The 11,508-nt window shown below is 31.7% G+C and overlaps 1 protein-coding gene across 1 annotated transcript; it reads right to left on the bottom strand.

Annotated features, from left to right (window-relative positions):
* Window positions 1–4,247: 4,247 nt before the first annotated feature.
* Window positions 4,248–9,195, bottom strand: LOC138320568 (homeobox protein engrailed-1-B-like). Its single transcript, XM_069263624.1, has 2 exons — window positions 8,626–9,195; window positions 4,248–5,920 (listed from the first exon to the last, which is right to left on the bottom strand). The coding sequence occupies exons 1-2, from the start codon at window positions 9,077–9,079 to the stop codon at window positions 5,607–5,609; spliced, it is 768 nt and encodes a 255-aa protein (XP_069119725.1). The 5' UTR covers window positions 9,080–9,195; the 3' UTR covers window positions 4,248–5,606.
* Between the last annotated feature and the right edge of the window lie 2,313 nt (window positions 9,196–11,508).

The raw sequence follows: 11,508 nt of genomic DNA, 5'->3' as shown, positions 1-11,508 counted from the left end.
TTAATGTTTTTCTGGACAGTTATTGTCAGTTTAGATTGTAAGCTGAAAAGTCTGCTTCATATATATTAAAAACTTACCAATTTGGTTAGCGTACCAATTTGGGTAGCGTTACGTTAAAACAAATTTCGTGAAATATCCATATGTAGGAATCACAATTTAACAATCCCAATAAAATGATTTCTGTTTGACCAAATGTTACCTAAAGTACTCACTTCAATTAATAAAATAGTTCTACCGGCATATATATTCACAGCCTTTGTAGGAACGTTTCACTAATCAAATGGTTAAGCTAATAACGATTTGAACACATGGGTTCTGAAGGGACTAAATATTTTTGTATGTTTAAGAGCCACCCTTCCCCTACTAGACCTAGGCATTGGATCCCTGATGAAGATAGAAGTGGTGGAGAGTGTAATTAGGTAACATATCTCTGTGACCTGTCTTACTTTCCAGGTAAGTTCATGTCCCGGATGACAGGTATAGGTTTCACGCTCAGTTGAGGCATTTTGGAGGGACGTGCCAAAACGTTGCCCAAATTTAATATCTGAAATTACCGAGTCAGTTAGTATATTAGCCATCTAAGCTGAATTTGTGTTATAACTTGCTATTTAATCGATAAAGTCATTCGAGTTATCGAAATACTGTTTTCCGAATCCAGATAGCAATTAGTACATTCTATCAACAAAATAAACAGTCAATCGAGATTACTAATAGTATCACGAAAATAACGAAAGCCAATCGAGATAACTAATAGTATCACAAAATAAAAATGAGTACTCGAGATAACTCACAATATCAACAAAATAATGAAAATCAATTCAGGTAGATAATGGTATTAACAAAACCAATAAGGCCAATCGAAAAAATTATAATAATATAATAATAACGTAATAAAATATAAATAAGGCCAATCGCTAATAAACTCATCCAAAAAAATAAAGAAATATAGCAAATCACAAAAAGAAATAAACATTGAAACATCCTTTTATCCGAGAATAATATTTAATAGAAACAAAAAATAAAAGATAAAAACCATTGTAAGTTTGGTTTAAAATTAAAAAAAAGTTCTTTATTTGAAATATTAATTGATGTAATGTGATAACTCGAAATGTAAGGTATAAAATGCAACTTGTAACATCTAAACCTCACCGATATGTGTTTGTGTTCAGAACAAATATCAATACTGATTTATTAAACATTAATTTTTTTTTATACTTTATAGCTAGGTAAGATAAAATAATATGGAAAGGTGATATATTTATATAATGATATGCTCAGTAAGACACAACGTCTTTCATTAGGTAGAGCATTTAGTCAACAGATAATGTAGCGTTTGATTAATAACAAACGAGACTAACGTTTGCTTCGTATAAACCGAAATTATCTATCATATATCCAGTTTGTAGGTTCCTAAACAATTAAGAAGGCACGAACTATTAACTAACTCGTTCATTATCATTATCATTTAGTGTTGTTGGGTGTTTTTTTTAATTTTATTTATTTATTTATTTATTTATTTGAAACGAGTAGTACTGGTTAATTATAATAGATTATATTCATGAAAAATGCACTATATCATATTATAGAACAATCCACTAACAGTGGAAAGATAGTAAGAAATATATATGAATTTAGACTTTTGCATAGGAGGAAAAGTGCATGTCGTAACTATTAAATTATTCATGTGTCTCGTGTGCGGACAGTGCCGACCATCCGCCGGGGTGTTTGTGGCTGTTTTAGGTATACGTTTGTCTGTGACAGGACCCAGATGGTATATCCTTGTCTCATATACCTCTGCATATATTACATATACACCCTTACAAGTATGCTTACAGTACTTCCATACTCTTATCATCGAGTTTTAATTGGCCATCTTGTTTTAGTATTGACGATAAACAAATGTAGGTAATATTAGGTAAATAATCTGATTTCTTTGTATCCGCTGATACCTATCAGTTTTCTATATCTACTTACTGTTTCTGGCGATCATATGATGCCGGAGGGTAAATCAGGCCGTTGATATTAACCGTTCATGAAAAACACGTCTATTCCTTATTATGCAGACAAAACAACATAATGATTTATCTAGGTTATGGAAGTTCAAAATTCGTTAAACGTAGATTTGTATACATATTACACAACGCGAAATTCCAAATGAGAATAATAAATTGCATTATATATATATAAATATTGTATACATTTGATGTTAAAAAAAGAAAATCTATCAGTCTAATGATATACTAGTAATTAATTTAGAGAATAAATAAATGTGGCATTACATTACACCAATCGATTTATATATTCAATTAGCAATAAATGATAAATACTTTATTGAATGAAAATTCCTTTTCATATACAATCGATTGTTAGGTGTGAACGCTCTATATAAATTGTATTTTTTAGATTACAAAACAACGGGTTTTGTGTTCCGTACAAATCTCCAACATGTACGTGTCCTAACTATGTAAGTATGGTACCTTGTGTTTAAAACATAAATATTTAAGAAATGTATGTATCTGGAAGAAAGGAATTATGATTTTAAAGTTACTATCTTCTTTCAGTACATGGCAAAGCGGTAAGGACAATGCGTGCAGATACACACAGTCTATGTGTATCATTTGATTTTCTGGAACTTTCACAAACTCAAATCTTTTCTAACAGAATCACAAAATATATTAACACGTTACTTATTGGGAAATGCAATAATTATTTCAGTATGAATAGAAAATTCTTTTTTCTTTAAATGCGTATTTGCTATTTTTTTCTATTAATGGGTAAAAGTGCTAGAGGAAATGTAAGTAAAGCCATACGAATTATGTACCAGTGACAAAAAATGAATTACAAATCAAATACTGTAAGCTTAATTTACAATTTACATGATGACATGTAGCAGTTTAGATTATCATTTGTACCGTTACATCCTCTTATGACCATTTTGATTCTTTTACTTTTGAAACGTGTGATATGTGTACTTACGTGCAGTTATGTCTTTGTATTTATTTCATTCGATATATATACATATATATTTGTAGAATCTTAGATTTTTATCAACTTAATAACCTCCTTCTTTTTACTGTTATCTTAAACAGTTATCGAGGAAAATGTAAGCTAAAACATTTTTGATTTTGGTTTTTGGAATGATTGATACAGTGAATGTTACTTTCTCAGATTAAATATATCCAAACGGAGTTACTTCAATAAAACCTTGTTATACAGACAAGTAGATTTAAACGGAATGCCATGACATGTATTTGAGATAAAAAATAACAATGATACAGAATTAAGATTTATATGGTAACTCCAAAACAAGACCATTGGTAATAGAAGTGCCTGTGTCTACTACCTAATGCTAATTGAAAACGATAAGCATTTGTAACGGTAATGAATCAACGGGAATTATTATTGTTATTGGAATAACTACAGTGTTACATAATGCTCGTAGTCGACAAAATGATTCAACTGGTCAGATAATTAAGGTGAACATTTTCCTTCAGCTCCCAACAACTGTCATCGACATTTTATAAGGTTCGCCAATACCAGAGGTATTATGATGCTGATATATCTCTGTAAACAAATCAAGGTCATTTAAGGCCAATGCTTTCCTTCAGTTTAACACATTATAACCATTTACCTTAAATGTCATGCCTCCCGATAAGTAGACATTGACACACATGTGCCAGCCAATCTGGGACAGTTTTGTTCCTATTGAAACCAGAGATCACCCAGTGCTATTCTGAATGACTTCGGAAAGTGAAGGTCTGAAAGAGACCCCCACACACTTCCGCTTACAATGTTAATATATTCATTCTTAAGAAGAACTTTGCACGTACTACAAACTCTCAGATTAAAGCCTTTTTTTGTTTTACAGTGAGTAAGGTATAGATCGAACTGACAGGCGGATGTTATTCTGTTATGTACAATCAAGGTCACTTAAGTCAATACAGTGTGTCAATGAATTACCGTACGGGTTTATATTATAGAATGAAAAAGGGATATTAGTACAATGAATAGGTCAATACCACGAAACTATTCCGGTGTACTTTCTTTGTATAGTTTGATTTTTGGTCGTCTTTTCTGTAAGAGATGTCATTAGAATCTGAAGTTATATAGCCTAGACAAGGGAATGTTTCTATCAGTTCTATCAATATTCTATATGTTGTCTATCAGTCACAATTATTAGAGGACAATATCAGCGTTTAGATCATTTCATAATTCATATTATATAATAATAATTACTAAACCATGTATAAATGTTTGTTTCTCTATTTTATTTCACATTTATTTGTATTTATACATTATATGATCCACAAGAATTATGAAAAAAGACATAATAAAAATATCACAGACAGTTCTCATGTCCTCTCATCTAGAAAACATAATATATAATTATAACGAGCACAACTCACACATTCTCATTAACAAATGTATTTATAATTGTATGAATGTAACTATAGCAGCATGGACTCAAATTTACTCATACGACATAGTTACATGTAGATCTTAACCTGTCTTCACATCGCATGTGTCTATGTAATGTTTTCTGTAATCAAATAAAGTTATGAATGGAAGATCTCGAATGAAAATCAACAATTTCAAATTCATCATCAACATATATGAAAATACTTATAATTAGGATAATCTTAGAATGTAATATGATATAAAATGGATGTTGATCGTTAAATGTAGCACATTCAGGATCCCTTCAAAACCTGATATTATAAAGCTATTTTGGTATAGAAATATATTTCATTATTCATACCCGAAGGAAAACGTGGAAGACATCTTAGTTGAAATCAGTGTGCATGAAGTGGCATTTGATATTGAAAATCAATGTTTCCTCCCGTGTAATGTAATAGGAAGTTTGACTATATTTGTGGTAAGATGTTAGTCCCCTGTGAATGCAATGAGCTGTCTAGCAATACAGTGATTGATCATACCACGCACCAAACACCAGAGGCTAGAATACGAACCGGCGTGGATAAGTTCGGACAACTTAGTTTAAAGGATGAAAATGGTTTCGAAATATCTAACTATTGTTTTTTAAAAGTATGATCATGTACGTAAAAGGTCTGTAGATAAGTCAGTGGAGCAAATACAGTGCTAAATCACATAATTTTGATTTACCTTTTTTGTAAAATGAATGTAGAGTTCTTAACATAATTTTACATTTGTGAATTAATGATCAGATGTAATCGTGCAAATTACACTGATTGAAATTTACACGAGACCCATTACTTTTATTAGTATTCGTATCAGTTTCCATTTAGATAAACCTTTTGGTATGCTACCATAATGAAAAGATGTGCAAATATGCATCTCTTTTCAAAACTCCTTCAATAAATGAATATACATTGACTTGTATATGTGTATATATATGTACAGACTTACTGTTCGACTAGAGAGCCTAATTAGCACAAAGTGTCCATCATGTCCATTGTTCGATGATCCATGTCCAATACATGTTCATCATCAACAAAGTCATTATAAAATCAAAGTTCTTCGGTTAATTTCGTCAACAACAACGCAAGACAACGTTTCTTCGGCAAAATTAACAAATTCATAGCAATCCAATAAAATTAACATTTTAAAACAGTTCTTTCGTAGTATTACGTTTCTTCGTCTTTGATGGAGACTGTTGAGTGATTGTACAAGCCTTGGGCCATTAAGCTGAGAGCTAGAGTATTCCTGGGGGCCGAGGATTTCTTTATCTTAGCACGTTTGTTCTGGAACCAGATTTTAATTTGAGCTTCTGTCAAGTTGAGGTCCTGCGCGAGATCCAGCCGCCTCTGCTCCGTCAGATACCGACATTCCTCAAATTCACGCTTTAGCCTTTGTAGTTGATCATTGGTGAAGGCCGTTCGGGGCCTCTTCTCATCTACAGTCTTTTCCTTGTTCTTGCGCATTTTTCTCGATCTTGGTCCTGTAAAGTAAATTGTGTGAATAGTAATTGGTGATTTGTTATATAACAGATGATTGTAAAGATTATGAGAGATTCTAGAACATTTATGAACGCGTTATCTCAACATGTCTCTGTCAAGTGAGACTTTAAAGTTTGTTTGAAGGAATGATAAGTTGCTCATGTGCAGTATATATAGAGTTTGTTAAGTCCATTAAAACAGCTACGTATTGTTCAGTCTGTGTTGCAATTTCATATAAAGATGCAAAATATCTTCCAAAGATGCTCCCAATATGGTATTTGATATTTTCGTTGTCGTTTCTCGAATGCAATTTTCATTTACTTTATTGATTGTGTGAATATAAATAATTATTTTATTGTTTTACCAAGCTAAAAGTGGGAGGGAAGGAATAATGACACTGTTAATTTCTTATATGTCAACACTAAGGCCAGACGGGTCATTGTCGGAAGGTCTATCCCTTATTTACTGTATATCCTCTTAGAAAATAACGTCTGGAAACCTTTAATTAAAACGTAACGTGTGCCCCTTAGCATAATATATACCCAGCGAGGACTCTTTAATTAAACAATGTCTAAGGAGGCCAGATTCTATTAAAATTATTTATCGATTATTGAACATGTCATGCTGAGACATTCTCCTATCGTTATTGTCACCCACTTGGTTACCTCTTCAAGTTAAGAAAGCTATTTATATGTCACGGCCAGAGAAAATCCAGAACATAAGCAATTATTGGGTATTTTATTAGCTTGATGGTTGCAAATGGGCCGTGTCCTTCTCGCCTGTAGCTTTCGAGTATTTATTGTAAGACCCTTATAAATAAACTAATTAGTTATCTATCCAACTCGTTACACTACTTAATCTATTTGGTTACATCGTGGGTTCCATTAGCTGGCTGACAAGTCGAGAGGGTAATCTATTTTATTGGACCGAGTGACGGATACAGCTCGATCCGGATCTACTATCTCATTAGGTAACTCTAATAATGAGACTAGTGTGACTATGACTGATTTGGTATTAAATGGACACAATTACTCGTTACTTTACATATTTGCACATTAGCTAATAATACAAATTTATAAATATTGTCCGAATTGGTGCACAAAACAAAATAAGAGACCTCAAATCATCATAAAAATAAAGAGTAAAATGAAACACTTTGATAACGCTTCGACATCTATAAATTAAAAGCAGCCGAAAATGAACAGATTATTCTTACTTATTGTTTTAATCTAATTTATTTATTTAGTTGGTGAATTTGCATTTAACATTATAATTTGAATCTGTGCTTTTGATCAAGAATCACGAGCAGTCAAATTCTAGGGTAAAACGAAATAAACTTTTAGCATGTTTAAATTATAAATGCACATTTAAAATTTTACAAAATATCGGCATTTTCCTCAATTTGTAGGACATAACGCCTAGTATTTATCAAATAGGATAAAGATGTCTCCCTTTAAGATCAAGGGGCTATATAAACGACATATCGTCCATGTCTATATCCGTATAAATATATTCATAATAGTTATACAATCGAAAGTAACCCATCCGCGACACTAAATACGCCAATTTCTCCAACAAATTTCACTATCAATTTCCTGTTCTTAATGCTAACATTGTAAAACGTCAAAGAAAAATATCTCTAAACTCCTTAATTAATGTATACATAAAAATCATTACAGGGTTGACAAATTCGTATAATTCCCTTAAAAGTACCCCTTATTTTCCTTTTATTTAACATCTGAACTAATATACTGCAGAATCATGCAACTTTTTATTTTTGGTAAAATATTGTAAAAATTGTGCAGGAGTAATTACCCGAAAATAGCTTAATAGCGTTTAAATAAAATCAAAGATTGTTGATGATTTTATTACAGGGCGGTTAATTTAATCTTTATAATACCAAGATAAAAGGTACATTTCATATGAACATTAGTGCTCTAAATCAATTATATGGTTTTTGCTTTTATGGTTTTCCTGTCGATTAAAAATAATGTTTTTTTTAAAGTTTCTTGATATCAATTTAAAGAATTATTGAGTATGAGAGAAGAATGTTGTTCACTGTAATAAATAAATAGTTTGTCATATCACAAAAATACATCACATGAATCCAACAATTACAACATATCCTTATATAAATGTCTACATTACTATTTTCTACAGCAAAATTATGGCATGATATTAATGCTTTAAATACAAGAGTTCTTCAGAAATGTATGTATCTCAAAATTATGAAGAGATTTAGGACCACATGTGGCTGGTTTTTCTTTTAGAAAGGAAAACGGGAGGTATAATCATGTAATAAAATATTGTATATGTCATTTTGACTTGTATACTGTATTCATTCCTTTTACCTCAAACCAGATATCATATATGTGATCATTTAAACAAATTTTATATCCAATATGTTTAAAAATGAAATAGACTTCATTTCTTATAAAATGTTTTACAATTATGTTTGCTAAATAATTTATAAAACAATATACAATATTATGTTTATTTATTTCTTATGAAAATTTTGCATCACTGATTACATTATGTATGTTTAAAATATATTTGCTTTTAAATCTTCTGTAACTATAACACATTATAAGTAAACGGATAACAAACGCCAATAAAACTATTAAAGAAAATGAAATTAATCTACATTCACATTCATGCATAAAACCAATTAACCACATGCTAATTAATGAATGAATCAATTAATTACCTGATGATGGTCTGTCGGAGTATCGGGTACAATATACCCAGGCTGGCCACAAGGAAGGACGGCCCTCAGCATCCGGAGATTTTGGGGTATGACTGGAACTTTCCGGCGATGACGGAACACTCCCACAGGAGCGGGGCGATGATGACGACGATGAAATTGACGATGAAGCAGAAGCACATCTTGGTAAAAGTTTTTCTTGGTGACGAACTGGAGTAAAGGCAGAAAATGCAGACGCCATGTTGACGTCGATTGTCTTTTTCATTCCAAAGTCTGGTTTTAAGATTTCTTCGATAGAAAAATTTGTCACTCTTAGCACATTAGATTCCACATTAGCACTAGCATTGTCATTTTCATCGTCGCTGCTGATTTCTTCCATCTCGTTTTCACGTTTCAAATCTGGAGAGCGTTCATCCGTTTCCATCTTAATTTTATCATGGAAAAATAAAAGCACCATTTTCGAGGTTGTAAAGTGTCCAGATAAAAAGTAGGTAAAAATAACCTATCAATATCAAGCCAGAAATAGTATTCCTTTTAGAAAGATAAAGTAAACAACACTGATGTCTACGCCACTTTATGACAACACGAGTTTTGAAACTTGATCAAAATTTTCTCATCTTTTCTATGTTCAGGGGTGTTGTGGGCGGAGCTTACATGAATAAGATCGATTTATGCGCTGTCCAATCAGCAGCGACTGTGTGAGAAAGCCATCAACTTTGCCCGGAAGGCGGTCGGCTACCCTACGTTCTACGCTACTCGGCGTGGGGTGTAATTTTATAGCATAATTTTAAAGAGGGGAAAAATAACATTTCTAAATTTTGCCAAGGGATGGAAATGTAATTTAGCTACGTTCGTAAAAAAATAAACACACTTTGGAATAAAGTAAGTTTGAAAACGAGAGGAGAATGTGTTGCCCATACTCATGCTGCAGTAGTAAAGAAGTATCATACAATATACATACAAATGTATAATTCAGAATAAATTAATAATAACAAAGAATAGTAATAATACCATTTTGCCCCGATTTGGCTTCCGTTAAGTTATTTTAGATAAATTGTAGATCGACCCAATCACTATTTTCAGATGATAGTGTCTTTACTGTTGCGGCTACTTTGAATAGTGATGAATAAATAACGTGAACTTTTTTTAACAAAATTAATCTAACAGTGTAATATAAATGTTAATTGATAGGATTAACGGCTTCTTCGTTAGAAAATGTAAGGGGTCAAATATCGGTATGATATAATGCTTTCATAATTATTCATTCACCGCTTGATTTAAAACAAATATACTGAGTTTGAACAAAAATAGCGAAAACAAATTCAAAATAATTTGACACACGGTGAATGATCATAAAATGCCTTTAAAATTTCATTCTAAATCATATTTTATTCTTTACGCCAAATTATAAATAATAATAAGTGAATAAATAAATAATGAGATCAATTTGGAACCTAAACCCATCGCCCATGAGTAGATATCTAACGGCACATCGCTAATTAATAATGACTAATTCTATTAAAGTTCACCACACAATCCATAAGTGTTTAAGATTTATTGGTGAAATTGCTGCATCCTGCTCTTGAGTTGTTATTTGTCACATTTACTATCTAAATAGTGAGATTATGAAACTGCCAATACCTCATAGAAGTTTAATCATTATAAACAGAAAAGTGCATTTTGTTAATGTTTTTCTTCAATCACCATAGAATATTAAATATGACATGTATGATACTACCAGTTACCGTGAATATATTCCTGCTGTGATTACTACGGAATAATATCACATGCATATTAATATAATGGATAACTTTCACAGAAAATGTTAAATATTAGCATTTGTTGTTGTTTATGTTAGCGATAAATTCATTTTTAAAAAGGAAGTAATTGGATTGGTATGAGGGAGTCACAATCCTACGTTATAGAATTATCTGGGTTACACCAGTTGATTGCGTCGTAATATCTAATCCATAACGATAGGTTGTGTATTATTGTCAGAAATAATTATCCAAGTCAAAATAGAAATATTTATTTATGCAAATTATACATTTCCATTTTATAGATTTAGAAATTCTAATTAAATGGCCGTGTTAGAATTAATATATTGTGTCAATTTATTTTGTTAAACCTATCTATTGAGGATTTTCAGAAAAAAAAACTAATGCTATTTGATAAGTAATAAAACAAACAACAAATAATAAAATAATATTTCATAAAAATAGTGTTACGTTAACGATAATGCATAATTAACCCCTAACTATGGAAATACACTCAGTTCATAATATATTTCAATGTTTCATTCCTCCTGTATAAACAGACAATTGACCTATAACGTAAGTGGAAGAGAGAGAAAACATAATTTGATAATATAAACATGTGGACATAAGGAAACACTAACACGCACACATACGTAGTCGTATACCATATCTAATTATAATTTTCCGGACTATACTAGGGCTATCGTAACATAACGTGTTATGGGTAGCCAGTGGAGAATTCTAAAGTTACAACTCACTGACATTCTGGAGGGAGCTCTAGTAAGAGTTCTAGTATAATCCATCACATTTTGGTGCCCCTGAACCTGGTGTTAACACTGTCATCGGCAGTGACTTTGTAACTCTTTACTCTCATATCTAGAGTTGTGAAAAAGAAATAGAAGTAAATGTTGTATAAATCTTTGAATAAACCATTTTTGTCCACATCCTTTGATTCCCTAACTCCCATCAATCCCGCCTCGCACACCCACTTCTCCATGTCTGAGCGTCCCCACTGATAACACATCTTTTCTCCCTGCCTATATAGTACCCTCTAATCCAGCTGCTTCTCTTCTCGTTTTCCTTTCACCAATAACACCCACCTCTTTCTCTTTCGACATAAAACAACTCT

The sequence above is a fragment of the Argopecten irradians genome, chromosome 4 (genome assembly GCF_041381155.1).
Source record: "Argopecten irradians isolate NY chromosome 4, Ai_NY, whole genome shotgun sequence".
In the NCBI taxonomy this organism is placed as follows: domain Eukaryota; kingdom Metazoa; phylum Mollusca; class Bivalvia; order Pectinida; family Pectinidae; genus Argopecten; species Argopecten irradians.
Note: the sequence above shows the minus strand (reverse complement) of the source record. Positions and strands in the feature narration are given on the sequence as shown.

What these genes read in the sequence shown, in the direction of transcription:
- LOC138320568 (XM_069263624.1), bottom strand. Translation starts at nt 9,079, where the DNA reads ATGGTGCTTTTATTTTTCCATGATAAAATTAAGATGGAAACGGATGAA. An exon ending in CTCCGACAGACCATCATCAG is followed by an intron (nt 5,921 to 8,625) that starts GTAATTAATTGA and finishes TTTACTTTACAG; the next exon opens with GACCAAGATCGAGAAAAATG.